Source organism: Trachemys scripta, chromosome 8 (genome assembly GCF_013100865.1).
Source record: "Trachemys scripta elegans isolate TJP31775 chromosome 8, CAS_Tse_1.0, whole genome shotgun sequence".
In the NCBI taxonomy this organism is placed as follows: Eukaryota; Metazoa; Chordata; order Testudines; family Emydidae; genus Trachemys; species Trachemys scripta.
Genome location: NC_048305.1, coordinates 5939766 through 5960678, shown reverse-complemented (window position 1 = coordinate 5960678; position 20913 = coordinate 5939766). Strand labels below are relative to the sequence as shown.

Genomic DNA, 20913 nt, shown 5'->3' with positions numbered 1-20913 from the left:
TGCGTGCCGGCTCAGCTAGTGTTTTGATCTGTTGGATGCTGGGGGGAGTGTGAGATTGCTGGAAACAGGCTTAGTTGGGTTTTATTCAGATCAGTGTAAATTATTACTCGTCTGGGAAAGGGTGAAGGTGTGTGGGGGGGGGGGGGGAAGAGGGGAGAACAACCTCCGGTTGCTCCAAAGAACTGGGCCGTAATGTCCTGAAAACCAGTCGCCTCGGGAGGTGGAGAGAGGAGGGAGGGGATCTCCCAGTCACCACATTTGGGAATACACCTGAGAGAATTCCTGGGGGTTTCATGTCCTTCCCAGCGTTACGTTGCCTTCTGCCTTTTGGGGGCGTCCTGTCTCTTTTTCCACAGGGCAGTGAATTAGTCTGTGAAGTGGCTGCTCTGCATCACTGCTCTCTCGGTATGATGGGCTGTTTTTTCCTTCACCTCACAGACCCTGTCATACTCAGGCGTGAATAGAGGGCAGGTGGACAAATGCAGCCAGCTGTTGGTTCACTGACCCCGCTGGCTGTCACTGCTATTTCGAGGCAGGCTTTCTTCCATGGGAACCCTTCGTGTCGCTTTAATAATGGAGCAATCTCGGCGCGCCAATGCTGGCTGACCTACAAAGGAGCAGACCATTCGAAATGGAGATTAGATGTTTGCTTATTTACTGGCTGAGGGTGGGGGAAAAGCCCTTTGCTGGTTTCAGAAGCCCATATTTTGGGGGCATTCTTTTACATGGTGGTAAAGTAAATCCTCTATGAGATCTTGAGCATTAAGTCTTTGCACGATATCCGTGTTTATATTTTGTGCTGTGCTTCGCCAGCCCAGGAGTGGTTACGGCTTGGGTAATGCATTGTATACTAACACCAACGTGTCTTTAATCCAATCATGATATGGCAAAAAAAGGACAGGCTGTTTCTGCTTTATGCAGCGCGTGTGTGTGTGCGCATTGAGTTCTTTGTAAAAATATCCTGTGCTGTCTTTTTAATAGACTAGTTATGGGTTGGCTAAAAAGGGTTATTTGCAACTCGTTCGGAAATCCTAGCTCAGTTGTCCAGCAGTCTGACAGATTTATGCTTGATGTGATCGGCGAGGTGCTTGTCTCAAGTGTCTTTGAGGACCCAGGATCTGTGACCGTGGCAGGGGGTGGACGCTCTTGTGCCTAAAGCACAGGGCTGGGCTCTATTCCCAGCTTTTCATCGTGCGTGCTGCATGACCTCGATGCAAGTCTGAGTCGCTACGCCTCGCTTTCCCCAGCTAGGGACCATAACGCGTCTCGCTTGGGAGTCGGAGTTTCATGTGCTGTTTACAAAGCTCTGTAAAATTCATATGGAAGCCGCTATAGAAGTTCAAAGTGTTTTCATAGGAAAAAAACATGTTAAATGTCCCCTCCCTGCCTGCCCTAGAGTGGCGTGTTGGGTTATTAAAAGAACTTGCAGTATTTAAGTTTTGCAAATGCAACCTCTCTCTAAAAGATAAAGGCTGTGTGGCTCTTAAATTGAGAGTCCATAATTGTGTGGCTAGGAATTGCCATCAGCCCCGCGACTCGGTTGCCAAGTTCAGGTTATGACAGGGAACAGTTCGGGATCCAGAGGTTTTTTTGGCTCCTCCCTCCAGGTGATCTCTGCAGCAAATGGCACCACCAATGACTGCCATTCCAACAAAACCACGGTGCTGACTCCCACCATGGACTCCCGGTTGTTCATCCTCTCCTTGCTGCCGTTCCTGGTGCTGCTCGTGTACATACAGAATCTCAAGTTCCTGTCCGTCTTCTCCATGCTGGCCAACCTCGCCATGCTGAGCAGTCTCATTATGATAAATTGGTATATCATCACGGTACGTGTGAAGACCAAAGCCGAATGCCTCTCGAGTCTAGAGACCTTCCTGAAACCTCCCAGACCTCACTCAGGGACTGCATATGATCATCTTCAGATGTTTGAGAGCCGGGTGCGCCTCTCAGGGCTTCAGCCTGGCGGGGAAGGAGGGGTTCTGGGGGATTCTACCTGACCCAGAGGGGAGGGGTGTGTGTGTTGGGGAGCAGGGATGAAGACCCAAGAGGCTCTCTCCCACTGGCCAGAAGCACTGAGACCCACCACTCTGCTGCAGGGCAGAAGCCCAGAGCTCCCCCCCGCCCCAAGTCTGGTAGGTGGAGAATTGGGGGGGCATGGAGGGCTCTGTGAACTGCACTTTAACTGTAAAAGAGCCACAGTTTGGCTACCCCTACATTAGATGAGCTACTCTTAGGGAGTGCTGCAGGTCAAGACAGTTAGAGGAGGGGGTGTGTGGTGGGGGGGATGTACACTGGAGTCGTTGGGGTACTGTAGGTAAAGCATTAGGTGCACTGCACGGGGGGGAAACTTACCCAGCTCTGTCAGTGCCGGGTGTGCACCTGCTTTCAGGAGCATTCTAGTCCACGTTTTGACTGAGTGCTTGTGAGCTGAAACTTTGAGCAAGTGCCACAGAAAAGAAACCTTTGAAATAGGCCTTGGTTTCTCTCTTGCATTTAAATCCCAGCTGCTCTTTTCTAGGGCCTTCCGGATCCCAGCAACCTGCCTCTCGTAGCGGGCTGGAAGACCTACCCTCTGTTTTTTGGCACGGCTATCTTTGCTTTCGAAGGTATCGGCGTGGTAAGTGTTGGCTTGTAGGCAGTGCAAGAACCGGCTGCTATCTGTGCTCTCTGCAGCATCTGTTCTGGATGTGCTGAGATCTCTCTGGGCTTGTAAGCCAAATGTGTGACCTGGGTGACTGGTATTCATTGTGTAGTCACTACACAGACACAGCTTCCCTCCGTCTAACCTCGTTGCTACTGGGGGAATGGAAGGGTATCGAGCCCTTTAAAGAAATCTTGAAAGACCTTTATACTACAGCAGCAATTGTTCAATTACTTCCTCTTCAGATCTAATACTTTCAAAGCCAGTGTTCTGACTTAGAGCCCTTGGGGTCTACCTGTGTGGCACAGATGAATGTGGCCTATAGGAGTGAAGTTCCCTGAATATCTCTACCGGGTTGGGTTTTAAAGCTGCCTTGCTGGAGAGAGAAAAGACACAGTGACGTGAAGATTGGACTGCTTGGTCTATTCCCTCCACTTGAGTAGCCTGGTATCTTGCAGCGGTTTCGCTTCAATTTCCGGCGGTGCCAATTATGTTTGTCTAGTTCCTAGTAGGTGCTGTAAATAGAGCAGCATGCGGATAGTAAAGAGGAGGAAGTGGGTGGAGCACTTTTATTATCTTGGTTAAACATCATAGGCTATTTCCCAGAGTTCCGTTTCGAAGAGAACAGCTGTTTTCATTTCTTTGTGTTGCCTGGCTGCGTAAACACATGAGCTGGAAGCACCAAGTCCATTAAGAACATAAGAACGGCCACATTGGGTCAGACCAGTGGTCCATCTAGCCCAGTCTCCTGTCTTCCGACAGTGGCCAAAGCACTGGTCTTCAGAGGGAATGAACAGAACAGGCAATCATCGCGTGATCCATCCCCTGTTGTCCACTCCCAGCTTCTGGCAATCAGGCTCAGGACACCCAGAGCATAGGGTTGCATCCCTGACCATCTTGGCTAATAGCCATTGATGGACCTGTCCTCCAGGAACTTATCTAGTTCTTGTCTAAGATTCCAGAGTATTGACTGCACAGAACTGTAAAGCAAGCATAGGGTGGTGGGAATAAAAGCTTTTTCTTTGGCTTAGTTTGCTTCTCTCACAGTCCTCTGCTCCACCAGCTGTGCTTCTGTGACCTGTTGGTGCGCCCTCTTTCCAAACCACTGGAGTCGAAGACTTATAGCAGCTAGCGAAGGAGCTCACAGAAATCTATATTTAAAAACCCAAAAGCACCACTGACAAATCAACTGTAAAAGAATAAGACTGGCCAAGAAAGAATTTGAAGAGCAGCTAACTCAGGACACAAATACTAATAGAAAAAATGTAAGTCCATCAGAAGCAGGAAACCTGCCAAATAGCCTCTGGGGCCACTGGCCGATTGAGGTGCTAAAGGAGCCCTCAAGGAAGACCAGGCTATTGTGGAGAAGCTAAATGAATTCTTTGCATCCGTTTTCACGGCAGAGGACGTGGGGGAGATCCCCACACCTGAGCCATTCATTTTAGGTGACAGACCTGAGGAACTCTCCCAGACTGAGATGTCCGTAGAGGAGGTTTTGGAACAAATTGATCAGTTAAACAGCAGCAAGTCCCCAGGACCAGATGGGATTCACCCAAGAGTTCTGAAGGGAACTCCAATATGAAATTGCAAAACTACTGTACTAATGGTAGTATGTAGCCTATCGCTTAAATCCGTCTCTGTACTAGATGACCGGATGATAGCTAATGTTATGCCTATTTTTGAAAAAGGCTCCAATCCTGGCAATTAGAGGCTGGAAAACCTAACTTTGGCAAATTGGTTGAAACTATAGTAAAGAACAGAATTATTAGACCTGCAGATGAACATAATTTATCAGGGAACAGGCAACACGGCTTTGGTGAGGCAAAATTTCACTTTACAAATCTATTACAATTCTTTGAGGATGTCAACAGACTTGTAACAAGGGTGATCTAGTGGGAAAAGGAAATTGAACTTTAAGAAAGCCTTTGACAAGGTCCCTTACCAGAGGCTCTTAAGCAAAATGAGCAGTCATGGGATGAGAGGGAAGGTCCTCTCATGGATCAGTATCTGGTTAAAAGATAAGAAACTAAGGGTAGGAATAAATGGCCAGTTGTCACAAAGAGATAAATAGTGGGGTCCCCCAAAGATCCGTCCTAGGACCTGTGCTGTTTAACATATATTCATAAATGATCTGGAAAAGGGGTGAACAGTGAGGTGGCAAAATTTGCAGATGATACAAAATTACTCAAGATAGTTAAGCCCGTAGCCTACTGTGAAGTTACAAAGGGGTCTAACGAAACTGGGTAACAAAATGACTGATGAAATTCAGGGTTAAGTACAAAGTAAGTGTGTTGGAAAACATAATCCCAACTATACATACAAAATGCTGGGGTCTAAATGAGCTGTTAATATTCAAGAAAGCAATTGTTTAGTCATCGTGGAGAGTTCCCTGAAAGCATCCGCTCAGGGCCGCTGAGGCAGGTTTGGGCCCCGGGGAAAATTTTTTTTCAGGCCCCCCCAGCAAGGGCGGACCGGCTAAACAGGGCTGACGAAGCTGGGCCCCGGGTCCCTTCCTGACCACGGGGCTCCTTCCGGACTGCCGGGTCCCGGTAACTTGTACCGGCTTCTCCCCCTCTCGTCGGCCCTGCATCGCTCAGTGTGCGGCAGCCGTCTAAAAGTCTAATAATGGTAGGAATCATTAGGAAAAGGCTAGATAATAAAACAGAAAATACATAATGCCACTATATAAATCCATGGTATGCCTACACCTTGAATACTGGGTACAGTTCTGTTTGCCCCATATCAAAAAAAATCTATTAGAATTGGAAAGGATGCAGAGAAGGGCAATGAAAATGATTAGGAGTATGGAACAGCTTCCATATGAGGAAAAATTAAAAAGACTGACAACAGCTAAGAAAATAGACAAGTAAGGGGGCGGGGGATATGACTGAAGTCTATAAAAGCATGACTGGTGTGGAGAAAGTGAACAAGGGAGTGTTATTTAACCCTTCACATAACACAAGAACTAAGGGTCATCCGATGAAATTAGTAAGCAGCAGGTTTAAAACAAATATAAGGATGTACTACTTCTCACAATGCACTGTCAACCTGTGGAACTCTTTGCCGCGGGATGTTGTAAAGGCCAAAAGTATAAAGAGTTCAAAGAAGAATTGGGTAAGTTCATGGAGGATAGCTCCATCAATGGCTATTAGCTAAGATGGTCAGGGACTCAATCCCATGCTCTGGGTTCTCCTTAACCAACTGCCAGAACCATCTGGCACTGGCCACTGTCATGGATAGGGTACTGGGGTAGATGGACCATTGGTCTGACCCAGTATGGCCGTTCTTAAGCACAGTGACCATAGGCTTGAGTAGAGGTAAAGCAACATGCTGCGAACTTCACAATGCACTCCTGCCATGCTCCCAGAAAAGTATCGTCTTTGTCTGCCTTGTTACTCTTGATTACTAGGGTTTCTTGACAATTGTTTGTCTCAGCAGTTTACAAAAAACTGCATTTTCAGTGGAATGAAATTGTTCAAAAAGTGTCTGATTTCCATGGAAAACTTCGATATGTTGTTGAAAGCCAAATGCACAAAACCTGAAATACTTTGATTCAAAATGGTGCAATTTGGGGGCTCTATGCTCCCATTCTCTTGTATAGGATGGGCTCGCTGGCTGGACTTTTCTTTGCATAAAGTCAGTGACTTCTATCATGAATTCCCTCTCTCAAGGGGATGAAGCATCATGGGAGATGTAGTCCCGCTAGCAAGCCCAGCCCTTTGAGGAGAATGGGAGCATAAGGCACCCAAACTACAATTCCTCTGAGGCGTTGCTGCTTCATTGTTTTTCAGTATTTCATGGAAAAGTTGAAATAGCTTAAACCTGTGCTTTTGCTAATCCATCACCTTCTGGTTGAAATGATTGGGGAATGCGATCAGCTCTGTGTTTACAAAGTAGGGAAGGCTTAGTAGCTTCCTGTAAATAAAACCTGACACCTGCTAACTCCTACACAACTCCTTCAGCAGCTATGTTACCTGTGGCCCAAGCATGAGAATAGCAGACGGGGCATTACAGAGAAAGTACATCAGTTGAATGGCATTCTGGTACATCCTGAGTGAAGTTCATGTATAACTTACAGGAATGCAGTGCTTGTACTTTCAGCAGGAGATGACATGGTAAAGCCAATTAGTCTTAAGGAATGAGGAAGAATGTGAGAGGGGGTTTCCTTTGATCTATTAAGGGGAGAAGGGGGGTTTCTTGAAACCGTTTATTGTGAAGGGGGGGAATGGAAACCTACAGGATTCACAGAGATAGTGAAGCCGGTTAACAGTTCTAGATGTAGGACAAACTAAAGTATAACTTTATCATCCCAGTATAGACTAGTCCCACCCCCGGCCATCCCAGCCAGTAGCTCTCTGAGAGCCAGCAGTGCAGGGAGACTGGGTTGGACACTGGGATGGTGATGATGCTCCCCCTCTGGAGTGGAGCGTGGCGACCAGCTGATGCAGCACGCAACAGGGGAAATCTTGCCCAAGAGCAGGATTTAAGGGAAGGGAAAATGGCATGGGTGTCTAACCGCACAGAGGAGATAGCGGCAGGGCTTTCGGTGCTATGGTACATTGTGTGGCACTCTCCTTTTCTTTTGGAAGGTTGAAGGGATGAGCTGACCCCATTAGGATTTGACCATGTGATTCCTAGGAGCCTGGATACTTCATGCCAGAATCTTAGACCATGTAATCCACCCCTGGGCCTTGTAATTCACCCTACTGTTACCTTCCCAATTCCTTAACTCCTCTGCAGCGCAGCGACTTGGTTAGTCTCTGCAGTCACATGATTCCCTGCTCCTTTTCCTTGGGTCTTGTTGCAACATGGCGTAGGTGGGGGAGGTTCCCTGTGGACCAGGGAGCATCTTGTCCTGTCCAGCTGCTGCACTGTTGGCAAATGGCTAAACCGCAACAGTCAGCTGTGTGTCATGGCTGCTCCTCACTGCTGCTTAGGGTCTCCTCTGACTACGGGGCACAGACCCAAAGAGGCTTCCTCAGCCAGCCCTGTCCAGGAAGATGCTGGCTCAGAGGTGGTGCGCTAGACTCCGAACCCATGGAGATGAAGGGAAGGGAAATGAATTCAGTTTGTTTGTTTTTTTCCTCCTCCTCCCAGGTGCTCCCCCTGGAAAATAAAATGAAGAATCCCCGGCACTTCCCGGTGATCCTGTATGTGGGAATGGCCATAGTCACCATCTTGTACATCAGCCTGGGGACCTTGGGATACCTGCGATTTGGAGCCAGCATCCAGGCCAGCATTACTCTCAACCTGCCCGACTGCTGGTGAGTCTCCAGTCAATGCTATTTACCACTTCCCGTAACACAAGAACTAGGGGTCACCAGGTGACCTTAATAGGCAGCAGTTTAAAACTAACATAAGGAAGTACTTCCCACAGCGCACAGCCAGCCTGTGGAACTCATTGCCAGAGGATGTTGTGACAGCCAAACTATGGCTTAAGAAAGGAAAAAAAAGAATGAGATGAGTTCATGGAGGATAGGTCCATCAGTGGCTATTAGCCAAGGTGGCCGGGGATGCAGCCCCATGTTCTGGGTGTCCCTAAACTTCTAACTGCCAGGAGCTGGCACTGTACAACGGGCCGGATCACTCGATAAATTGCCCTTTTGGGTTCGTTGCCTCTCTAGCACCAGCAACTTGGAAGGCAGGATCCTGGCCTAGATGGACCATTGGTCTGACCCAGTGTGGCCGTTCTTACGTTCTGCGTGTGGGGAGCTCGCATTTCACGTGCTGCAGAAAGGGAATCGGTGGATGTAATAGCTCTTAGTGCAGGGCTGCTGAGGGGATGAGTAGCTTGACCACACTCGCCTGCTGTCCAGAGCAGCATCTCAGGATACCACTTGGCCTGTGGTGTGGCCCTGCAGCCTTTGCCCTGTCCCGTGTCTGCTGTCACTTCCTCTGTGGCAGGAGAGCGAAAGTAAATGTCTCTGCCATTTCTGAAGAGATTTGGCTCTGACTGTCCTGGTCTTTCCACTGTACTTGTAAGAGTAGCACAGAGGTTCTACTACCATGGAACCCGCAACTGGTTTCCATCACACATGGGTGCAGGGGCGGGAGGGTTAATATGAACAAAGCACTTTCTATCCCAAAGGAGCCATAAGTTGTGACATGCATCAGTGACATGCAGGCAGTGCCAGGTGTGGAGTGTAGCATATCGGGGAGGGGAGGTTTTGGCCAAAGTCACCAAGGGAAACCTCTTCCATTATGAAAAGTGCCATAGGAGCTTTAATGTAAAGGTGTCTCCAAAACACAGGCACTAAATTGCATCCGTATAAGGACTAAGCTTGGTTCTGGTGGGCCTTGAACCTATAGCTCCAGAGTGGGTGCTTAGATCGCAGAGCTTTTCCCTCCGGGCTCCAGTCTGGTACTAGTTAAGCGCTACTTCTGCCTCTTTCCTTGGGATACTGTACCCCTCTGCTCTGCGTCTTCCTTTGTAAGTGGAAACCTTGCTGGACTTTCTGATTCATCACACGCAATACAGAGGAGGGTGTCTATCAGGCTCCAATCCTGCTGCAAAGATAGATATCTATCTCTACCCCTTTGGACCAGACTGCCCCACAGTTGTGTGTATATATATAAACTTCTTCATTAGGAAGCTGGTGGTTGGTAGACAATCAGAGTTATTCAGTGTCTGCGGGTGACTGACCTCTAGGTTACCGGGAAAGGTGTGAGTGGGAGACAGGTTGTAAACAGGGCTCTCTTTTGGCCGTGGGTAAATCGTTTAATTTTGCTGCCTTAGTTTCCCTCTCTTTCCTGTGAGAAGTAATGGGGTTTAAAGCACTTTGGGGATGAGAAATGCCAGGTGTTTTTACTGGGCTTGCATTGTGCGTTTCAGTCCAACACACACTTCATTCATTAATCAAGGGCAACACATACAATTCAAGCAGGGTGCTTGCAGGAATGGCTTGTGTGTGGCATTCTGATGGGTGTCAATAGGCAGCCGCACGCTTTACCAAATAGCCAGTTTTTGTTTAGATTAAATTCCTAATAGGCTGATATTGGGGAGTGCCTTGTTTAGGGTGACCAGATGTCCCAATATTAGGGGCTTTGTCTTATATAGGCACCTATTACCCCCATCCCAGTTTTTCACACCTTAGCCTGGTCATAGAGAATGAGATTAAAAACAAATTTGCTTGGCCCCCAGTGGGCCCAGACAAAGGTGCAGCAGCTGCTCCAATCAAAACCCTCCAGCAACAGAGCTACCTTCTCTCTTTTGTCAAAGGCAGGTTTCAAAGGACTCTGAGGAACTAAGGTAGCGGGGAGGCAGGAGAGCAGGAACTAATTAAAAGCCCAGTGCTGTCTGCTAGCCGCTATGGGCTGTGTTTTGCAACTTGTTTGGAACGTGGAGGCTGTGGTAATTGATTCAATGAGGCGCACAGATGTGAGGCTTTTGAAACTGTTTGAGGTTTAACATTTGCCAGCCTAAGTCCAGGAGAAGGCATGTTGTGTAACTCCCTTTTTGTCTCGACTTGCTGATGTTCCTCTGCCACTCGGGGGGATTTAAGTGGGCCCCTCTTCCTGGGAGGACGATCTTTTACTAGGATGCAGAGTGACTCCAACTTCTGGTGTCTAAAAGTGAAACATTCTGCTAGGTGCAGTAGAAACATGTAGAAAGACAGTCATCACCCCAGAGAGTTTACAGTCTAAACAGGCAAGACACAGGGTAGGAGAGCGGAAATATTACTATCCCCATTTTTACAGATGGTGAACTGAAGGGCAGAGGAACAAAGTAGCTTGCCCAAAGTCTCACAAGGAATCTGACAGAGCTAAGAATTTAACCCAGCTCTCTGCAGTGCCTTAATCACAAGACCATCCTTCCTCTTTGCAGCATCATCCACTTTCTAAAACATCAGTGGCTATTTCCAAACTCGGGGGTGGCAGGTTTGAGAAGCTGAAAAAAGGAAGCACCTCTTCCTCTGCCAGTGAGTAGAACTGGAAGTAAGAGCGGTGCAGTGTCTTCTGGACACACTTCGGGCTGTTTGCAACTTCTAATAAACTTTGGTTTTATTATAGACCAAAATGACCAAAACGTTGGGCAGAAAAATCCAGATTCTAAACTATGTGCCAGGCCCCTGCGGGACTTGGAGTCTACATCAGATTGAGCCCTCTCAAAAGTTGGGCTTTATACCTTGCAGAAAACTCCCAGCATGCCTCATCCTTAAAGGAACATTGCTTTCTTTTCCCCTTAAAGGGCAATTGCCCCATCCCATGAAAAATAAAACCAGTGAAAGATCATCCTTGACCCCGAGGGATCGCTGATGAGTGGGCTTTTGTGGAGGTGAAGATGTGGACAGTACAGTCTCTGGGGAAATGGAATCCTCTACACCTTGCGAGCAGAGCTAATAATACGAAACACTTAATATTGTCATAGCATTGTGCAGACATCAATTAATTTCCAGACACAACACTTGGATCAAATTGTAAATAAGTATCGATAACTTGGAAGTATTACAAAAAACAAACTCAAGATCCTAAATGAGGGTAAAAACTAACTTTCTGTTAAGTGTGGAAATGCCAAGTTAAGGTGGCTGATGAACATCTGTCCATGGAGCACGTGCTCAGACACAGAATGGTTTATTCCTCAGAAGTCGGTGGGCTACATCGACGGAGGAATGTAAGTTTGGGTAACGCAGCATTAGTGGGATGCTGAGCAGCAATGCCAGGTTTGCGGCAGTTGAGAGCTTCATGTCTGTCACTGTATTATGAGTACTTAGCGAGACCCCTGCTGACTTGGGGACTTAGCTAGGGTCTTGACCAGGACACACAACCTGCCCAGCACTGCTATTTTAACAGTCCCTTCCCCCAAACCCTCTGCGCCGAGCTCCAAAAATAGTCGTGTTTTTTTTTTTTTTTCAATCGAGCAGGTTAAAGTGCAGGCAGTGGTGACGTCCGCATTGCGTTTAACTTCCTAAGCCCGTGCTAATCCTTGCAGTGCAGTCCTTCCCCCTAGCTGGGGCGGGGGGGGGAGAGGCAGTAATCAAAAACTGTGAAATATTCATGTCGAAAGCTGATAAACCGCTTTGAAGGTAGCCTTGATCTTTTTATATTAAGGCACAGAGTAAAATCGGGCTCGCTGCAGAGCGAGGCGAAAAGTAGCTTTTTTCTTCCTCCGGCAAAGAACCCAAATTTTGCTAGCAAAGGTAGGGATGAGAGAGCGCCCAGGGAACAGGTAATAAGCGACAACTTCTGTAATTCTAGCTCACTGGCTCACAGCCAGCATTGGTTGCTGGTGGTAACTGACGTCTGATCAGCCGGCTCCTCTGTGAGACGAACTGTGGTCTCTGCCCATTTCCTGGTGGATGGGTGGCCAGGTGTCCCAGTGGTTAGTGCCCTTGTAAAGATTAGCCTCCTGCATTCCTTAAAGGTGGCACCTGCAGGTCTGCCTGGGGAAGGTGGTCGGGGAGCTTGCGCTGCTGGGACAGTGCCCGTTCTGTAGCTGAGCGAAGGCCTTGGGACTCCATTCGGCAGGAGCTTAGTGGACAGTGTCATGCTGTGTGTGCATGAGCTCACAAGTTCGAAACCCTGGCCCCCATGACCCACCCTGACTAGGATATGAAATGACCCCCTTTCTGAGCAGTGGGAGAAGACTCATCTGCAAGCGGCAGAGCCCTGGAACTGGCTAGCAGCAGCCTGCTTTAAGCCAGGGGCTGAACATGTGGTCTGAGGAGCTTCCCCAGAAGCCAAAGGTATTTAGGGGCCCAGCGATGCAGTGAGGCATCTAGTGGGATTTTCCAAAGTAGGTTAGGTGCCAAATTCCCATTGTTTTCAATGGCAGGCACTTCCCTTTGGCAATTTTGTAAATTCCCCCAGGCACCCGGCTGCATCTTTAAGCACCTAAATACCTGTGTCAGTCTGGCCCTTTGTACCTTCCCGATGGTCGGGGCGGGGTCAGAGCACTTAAAATGCTTGTCCTTTAACTCCGGTCCTGTTGACTGCTAGGGCACCAGCCCACACTGAGATCTCTCTCCTCGTGGATACAGAGCCGTCTGGCCAGAGCAAGTGCCTTTCAGCTGTGGGCTTAGGGCGTGAGCTGCCCTGTCTTGCGAATGAGATGCTCACTTACCCCTTATCCATGGATTGCGGGGCTGGCTTCACAGACATGGGGATTAAGCCCAGTTCTCTCTCCCTTGTCGCAGAGTTATTTTTATTTTGCTTTATCTTAAATCTGCCCTTGAGGGAGCTGGGGTGTGAGTGGAGGTGACTAGATTTCTCCCTGTTCCCTTTGCAGGCTGTACCAGTCTGTCAAGCTGCTCTACTCCATTGGGATCTTCTTCACCTACGCGCTGCAGTTCTACGTCCCTGCGGAAATCATTGTGCCCGGGGCTGTTTCCCAGGTGCCGGAGCGCTGGGCGCTGTGGGTCAACCTGCTCCTCAGGACGTGCCTCGTCTGCGTGACATGTGAGTAGGAGCCAAACCCGTTTGGTTTGCTCACCTTCCAGGGAGGGGATGGGGTGCCAGCGCTGTGGGAACCCTTGTGAAAGTATTGGCAGTGTATCCTTGAATCTTCCCCCATTGCTTACTGGACGCTCGCCTCTTCCACGCAGTCTGACACCCCTCGGCACAATTGTTAGACTCTGCCCAGGAGAGCCCGTGGCATGGGATCAGAGGTATTGCTGGTTAGGACTTGCCCAGCATCTATCCCTTCCCTGCCTCTAGTCAGAGGCTGTCCTGCTTGGCTCTGCATGCACCCGGAGTAGGAGCTGCAGGTGGTCTGTGTGTCGGAGCAGCACGTAGGAAACTTGCACAATGCTTGCCCATGTTAAGTCACTTATCAGGGACTCATTCCCAAAGTGCCGGCTGTTGGGCGATGAAATCCCGTTCAGAATGCAAAGCGTGGGGCAAACCTCCTGGTGCACTGAGCACACGCTGCAGTGCCTTCCCTGTCCGCTTATGTAGGGCTCATGTGCGTTCGTATTTGACAGTTACACCCTCTGCAGGCGGTTTCTAGCTGCTCTTCCTTGCTTTAAGGCTTGTCGGCAGCTCACAAACGGGCAACTTCCCCCAGTGGCTCAGAAGTTGCTGGCTAATACAGTAGCTGGATGGGAGGGGGCAAGATAGGGAGCGGGAGCATGTTAAATCGGCCAACCACACTTTCATATATAACTGACCTACTTCACCAGGTCTCTTTCTTTTGCATTCTGTGGACTCTGTTTTGAAAGCAAAACTCTGCATCTCCATCCCCCCTTCTAAATTAAAAACATTTAAAAAATATTTAACACTACCACAAATGCTGGAGGTGAAGTGGGGTTTGGGGTGGAGGCTGACAGCTCGCAACCCCCCACATAATAACTTTGTGACCCCCTGAGGGGTCCAGACCCCCAGTTTGAGAACCCCTGCCTTAGACCCATTGTCCATCCGGCTAATAAGTGCGGGGGCTTTTTTATTCTCTAGTGACTTATTCTTTCCTCCCTGAGTCTGAAAAGAGATGTAGCTAGCAGAAAATGGAATTAAAAAAAGCAAGGCGGGTGTGGTGGTCTCCGCTCTGCTTTGAACTAAGGATAATACTGGAAAGATTAGAACCCTCATTCAGAAGGATAAGAGGACAGGAATTTGCCAGCATCTGGAGTGTCAGAGTGGGACAGAATAGATGAAATAAGGTGGGGGTGTGCACAAAAAAACAGACCCTTCTGCCTTCCTGTACTGCGGGCTCTTTACTATAGGAGACAGTGCTAGAACAGAGATTCTCGGCAGAGCACTCCCCCAGTGCCAGGGGACACTTCCCCACCATTACCACTCTAATAGTGCAGCAGGATGCGGACTCTCCAGGTCCGAGAGACACCCGGAGTTGACCGTTTCAAGCAGCTAAGTGGAATAGGCTGGAGTGAATCCAGGGCTGGAACCGTGTGGATACGTCAAGAGGCTGGGAAAGAACAAAGGGTTAAAGGATCATCCCAGAGGTGCTAAGGGGGCCGGGCATGGATTCCTTTGTCGCACATATTCCTGCTGGGTTTGCGCACTCGGAGCGGAATGAGTGAGATCGCAGCGGTTCTCAGAGAGGATAAAAGCCATTAAGTCGTTTGCATGAATATTAATTGGAATGATCTCATGGCCTTGGACCAAGCCTGCGTCACAAGAGAGGGCGCAGTTTGGATTTGTTTTAGCTTAGCACTTCAAAACCTACACAGTTAAAAGCCCTTTGTATTAATATCTGTGGAAAGCACAACGGTTGTCCCCTGAGGCTGAAGAACTGCAACTGGTGATTTACTTTTGCTGCTTGTTCTCCGGGGGGTTTTAATCTTGTTACTTTGAGCCACCGCAATCGAAGAAGTCGTAGGGGGCTCACGATGGCACATTTTGCAGCTGGTTACTCTGCTTGTCCTGCGAGTTGTCTCTGTAGGGTTGTGCCCTGTGGAGCCAGGAGACGGGGGGGATTATTTTGACTGGGGGAAGGGGGAGGGAGAGGTGAGAGAGGAAAATGAGGTGCAAAAGTGTGTGGCTCCTGTTATCCCTCAGCATCCCTCCCTCCCTCCCATCCCGCTCACACCCGTAACTTGAGCCAGAACTGAGCAAGCCTCATACTTGAGTTAAGCAGTGGAACAGGGCAGCCCCCCGCTTATACTGCCCCCATTGGAGTTGGGAGCTTTTGTCAAGAGGTGAAGCCTCTTTTTTTACGGAGCTTTGTAAGTGATCCAGGCTTCCTTCGCTCCGTTGCGTGGCCCGATGGCCGCCTGTTCCTGGAAGTGGCTCAGTGCCAGTGAAATATCTGCTTCTATGTAGTGGCCAGTATCTCAATACGATCACTCTGTCCGGTGTAGCGTTTGGGCCACTTGCTGAGCCTGCTTCTGAGGCCTGGGAGCCCAAGACCTGAGTTCTAATCTTGCCGTTGACACTGACCAACCTTCCTGACAAGGTGGTTTGACTTGAGGTGAAAAGGATTGTAAATTTTGAGAGGCTGTATCTGCCATCAATTATGTGGCTACAATTCCTGTTGACTTCAGTGGGAACTACTCCCTGTAACTGAGGGCAATCATCTGTGGCTATCTTGTGCAAGCAGCAACCTGCTTATAGAGGCTAATTGACTTGCTTTAGATGAGCAGGTGACACTAAAGTTCAATGCCCAGATGTTTGTCTAGAGCAAACCAGAGGACTCCAGGCAGACAGAGCTGTGGTAGTAATATAGGGAAAAGTTACAGGAATGCTACAAGTTTATGAATTGCTCAGAGGTGCCCCCTATTGGCGTTAGAAGATGCTGCATTATGAACAGGTTGTAGCAGGAATCTCTCACTCCAGCACTCATAGGGTGAGCTGCTTGCTGGCTTGATTGTGATCATCTCTCCTAACCTCGCTGCTGCTTAATCAGTGAACGTGCGGTCTCCTTTGCTAGGTACTGCATGCCTTCTGGCGGGCTGGCTCCTGTCAGCTGGCATGCAAAAAGACGCATCACCTCATTGAGGAAAGCAAGGTAATGTGCCAGAACCCTGGTGTCTACTCTGCTTCTTCCAGCAGGTGGCGTCGGTTGTGGCTATTTGCTCCAAACCGTAAGAGCCATAGTCCTCTGTACCTCAGATCAGTCTGAGACAACTTTCAGCTCCGGTGCTCCTGGTCTTTCCAGGAAGACTTGCAGCAGAACAGGGAAGACCGGACTTGACACCAAGCCCTGGGCTACACTACAGATGTATGTTGGTATAACCGCATTGCTCAGGGGTGTGGAAAATCCACAACCCTGAGTGATGCATTTATGCCGACCGAACTCTTGGTGTAGACCGCGCGATGTTGACGGGAGGGCTTCTCCTGTCACCACAGCTACCGGCTCTTGGGGAGGTGGAGTACCTACGCTGACGGGAGAAGCTCTCCTGTCCGCAAAGATAGCGCCTTTACTAAGTGCCACAGCAGCTCAGTGCTGTAGGGGATAGACAAACCCTAAGACTACTTCCTCGCCCCTTTTTCCTATGCTCCAAAGACAGGCAAGAGCACACACCGGATTGGTTTTCTCCTCAGGTCATATTTACAGTGGAAAGGGGTAGGGTGAGCTCTGCATCCAGTTGGTCTCATGCTGCTGTAACCTTACTCAGAGACTGACAGCAGCACACATCTGCAAAACCCTATGCTAAAGAAGGTCCTGAACTGTCTAAGCACGGTGGGGCCACGGAAAGACAAGTTGGCCTTAACTCAGGAGTTGCTGCCTGTGTTGACACATTGTCTTTAATTCCAGCAAAACTCGATAGAGAACAGATTTCTGTTGCACTCCCTCGGCCCTCCCTGAGGTTTCACCGTGGAAACCAGCTAACCAGCCAGGCTTGTTCGTGCTGTGGAATTAGATGGCTGTTACTTTCAAGGCCCTGATCTTGTGACATGATTAGAAAGCTCTGTCAGAGGCGCTCACCTAAGCGAGTTGCTGCATCGGTGGCTCTGTACTTTGCTTTCTGACGGTCACATAGCCACCGAACGCGATGCAGACTCCCAGGCTGTCAGAACCTTCGGCTCCAGGAGCTGTAATAGAGTTGAGTTGCCGTCTTACCCTGCTGCCCCTCACCCCGCAGCTGTATTGGCAGAATGACCCCTGGACTGAAGACCTTGGTGTTGGGGGCGCTGTGATGCAAGCTGAACAGCGCCACGTTTCTTTCCAAGCACGTTTCTTGTTCCGTTGCACAAGAGATCCGTTTTCTGGTGACCCATATTAAAACAAATAAGCTCTGGGTGCAAAAATGCCATGTTTGTTTTTTCTATATCCTGGGCTCTAGGAGTTGGATTCCCCCCCTCCCCTGAGTGGGTAGCAGACAGTATTTTTTTTTTGACAGGCCGTGTTTTCAAAGCAATCAACCAATTTCCTTTTCTCTGTGGTGATTATGCTTTGAAGTGCCCTACTTTCATTGCCGGGAATCTTTTTGTTGTGCAGAATCCGGTTGCCTTCCTTCTTAGGATTTTGTGTTACTGAAAAGCCCTAACAATGCCATTGAGCACCAGAGCTGAAGAGGGCTGGAGAGCTACCCACCTTGTCTTTTCCTTTCCTAATAAGTTGGCTGTTTGGGGCTTTGGCCCTTACAGCAATTTTTTTTAATTGATTTATTTTATTGAACTGATGTCTGTGGTACTTATCTGGCCCCACTACTGTAGTGTTGGAGTGCCTCAGGCTTTAAGGCACTAATCTTCACAACAGTCCTGTGAGGTAGGGAAGTGGTGGTATTGCCATTTTACAGATGGGAAGCGGAGGCATTATAAAGCTAAGTGACTTGCCCAAGGCCACACAGGACATCTGTGGTGGAGCAGAGGATTGAACTCCGCTCTCTAGTGTCCCAGACTAGTGCCCTAACCACTGGGTCGTCTCTCTTCGGTGTTGTAAGTTCATCATTCTGCTTAGGATTACAAAAAACGAAGCTCCATACACCCAGGCTAATGTGGCTGGAGGCTGAGAGAACATCCCACAAGTAGCTCGGAGTTTCTCTCTCCGTTTCTGTGTAGCAGAGCATGTATCACACCCAGGGCCCAATATGCAACTTCAGTAATGGAAATCGTTAGGGGCAGTTAAACCAGGGTAAGTATTTTCTGTAAGCGTTGAAGCCGAGGGGAAGAGTGGCCTGAGACACTGGGAAAGTGGGGAGAGGCGGAGATGGATGTGAGGAGTCTCATGACAGCATGTGGCTGGTAGGCCCTTTCGTTGGAACTGAGTGTCAGAAGGTGTTCCCGTTTCTGGAAGTGGAGTCTATTGGCTGTCACCCGGACTGACTTGGCGTCGCGTGCTCCTTTCTTCGCTGTGATGAGGGCCCTTCAGCACTGGTGCCAGAAGATGGGCACTGACCTCTGTTTTAATTTACACCTTTCTGGGTAGAGCAGGGTGCTAAGTTTCTCTTTTTTTTCTGGGCAGTTACTGTCCGGGTGAAGAATGTGAATTGTGCAGGAATGCTGGGACTGCAGATAGCGTTCAGTGGGGCCTGTAATACTTTACAGATTCTGTTAACAAAGAACCGAAAGGCATTGGCCCGGCAGCAGGATCCGGGTTTCGGGTCATTATCATGGAGGTCATTGTTTAACCAACTCAGCGTGTCAAATGGTAAAGTCAGAGGCAGCGCTGTCCCGCTTCCTCTGCTGCCTTTGACGTCTTTTCCTGCTCTGTGGTGGTCTCCCCACCACCCCCCTGCCTCAGCCTCTGTGGTGTCACTCTCCATTCCTCCCTCTTCTTTGCACACACATTTCCTATCTAAGTGAGGGCTGAGTTGGAGCTGTGACCCTCATTCATGGCTGTCTCAAGATGGCCAGGAGAGGCATCCTCTAGTGGCAAAGGCAGAACTGCAGTAAATTCCCTTCACTGCTAGCTGTTCAAGTCAGGAGGTACCTTATGAAAATGGGACACGTGTGGCGAACGTCTGCACGTTTCTAACTACCATCCAAGCCCTGAGGTGGGAAGGGTTGAAGTTGCCATTCCACGTGTGACACCACAATTACCTTCCTTAACAAGAGCATGGTTCCACTAATTCAGGACTGTGACTTGGCTGGGGTATTAAGGAGAGAGCTGTTGTTTCAACACAATATCGGACACACACACGTTGGAGAATAGAGAAAACGCCTGGCCAAGGAACCTGCGTGTTTTTCTTTCACGTTCTAGTATAAAAATTCCCCCTCTAATGGACCAAGTTCCCTTTTTAAAGCATCATGTTCTTGATCCATATTGCCTTGATCGTTGCCAATGACCACAGTGCTTGTTGGTAGTTGGAATGCTACGAAGGCAGTGGATTTCGTGGTGTTCCTTACACGCAACAGGTCATGCCTATTTAACCCTTCCTCTGCCCTAAGAGATCAGTGTCCCTCGAAAATCCTCTTTATTGCTCTTATGGTCCCCACAACCATCGATCTGAGCATCTGTTACTCAGCCAACCCTTCTGGTGTTGGCTCTAATGTGAAGCGTGAGCACCTGACGCTGGGCACGTAAATCTGAGGTTTAACCCCCTGATTTTGAAAATTGAGTCCTTACTTGGCGGGGTGGGGTGGGGGGCAAACACGTGACTCTGGACTAGCTAGAAAAGCTCTGTTTGTGCACAGAACAACAAAGGCCTTGGTGTCCCTGTGCAGTGGGTGCAGCGTGCAGCTGCTCACCTGCTGTAAGCACATACTGCAGTCCAAGGCCTTGCCAGGTTTGTAAAGGCCCAGACTGGCCCAAGGCTTGTTAGTGCCTAGCTCGGCTTCCTGTCACTGCTGTTAAGATTGGTTGGGGGACCCTGGCTGTCCGGCCCTGTGTGTGCCCGGCTTTCTCAGCTATCGGCTCACTCCCCTCTGTAGCCTGTTGGAGCCAGAGTCCAGAAGACTTCCAGGGCACGATGCTAAAGACCCAGGGCCTTTGACAACAAGCTGTGTTTTAGCTCTTGTTCTCAGGGGCCACGCCTGCTGTCTATAAGTGGGTGTCTCACTGCCGCAATCATGGGCCCTATAGAAATAAGTTAAATGAGCCGCCTCCTCATAAAACTGAAGCTCTGAGAGTAGCCTCGTCCTATTGCTATGGTGCCATTACTGGCTCTCACTTCAAAATGCCTTTTCCGAACAGCAATCTGAACTCATCCTGTGCAGTGGGCCGCGCTGTCTGCTTTCCACATCAGTGCCTTGCTTCACCCCAGCCAGTGGGCCTCTGTTCCATAGGGGCCCTTGAAGGTGTAAACGTTTGACTGGTGAGAGCGCTGGGTCACCCCTCCCACCTCCATCGCAAGCTGCCCTGTGCACTAATGATCTAGCCCCTATCTTCCCTTCCACCTTCCCACAGAGGCAGCAGAACCCGTGGGGGGGGGGGGCTAAGCTTAAACTCTAAAATAACTTGCCCCTGGATGCCCAGCCTGGTCCAGGGAGTCCTGAGACAGCTGATGAGGCTTGCAGCTCTGTGGTTTATTCCTTTGTCCAGGGCTGCTGTCCGACACATCCTGTTGCTCTGAAGGAACCTACCCTCTGCTGAAGAGCAGCATTCCCCATTGCAAGGAGACACTCACCCCTCGGGCTGCTGGCCAGTCTGTGGCCAAGCCAGCTGGGAGCACGACACCCTTCTGATTCCCGCTCAAACCCGATGCCTCGGTCTGGTGGCCACCGAGGGGACCCCCTGCTCCCTGGACTGAAGGGGAGAGGGCGTGGCCGTGTCAGTGTTCTTCTGGGAAAAGATAATGGCCACGGTTCTTGGGACCGTGAACCTGACTGATTCCCAGAGCGAAGCTGCCACCGTGGGGATTTCTGGGTGCAGCCCCATGCATTTCTCCTCATTTAATGATATGCAAGTCCAGGAGCGATGGTGCTGAATCCCTGTGCATGATGGATCTCCGTGGCACCCTAGTGCACTCCTGGAGGAAGAGTCCCCTCCCCCCCCC

General features: G+C 49.4%; 1 protein-coding gene across 1 annotated transcript in view; it reads left to right on the top strand.

Annotated features, from left to right (window-relative positions):
• Positions 1 to 20913, top strand: part of LOC117881570 (proton-coupled amino acid transporter 1-like) — a 33370-nt gene that overhangs the window by 10579 nt on the left and 1878 nt on the right. Inside the window, 4 exon segments of the mRNA XM_034778979.1 lie at positions 1608 to 1826; positions 2519 to 2617; positions 7739 to 7905; positions 12867 to 13036. Of these exon segments, the coding sequence (XP_034634870.1) occupies positions 1608 to 1826; positions 2519 to 2617; positions 7739 to 7905; positions 12867 to 13036 (655 nt within the window).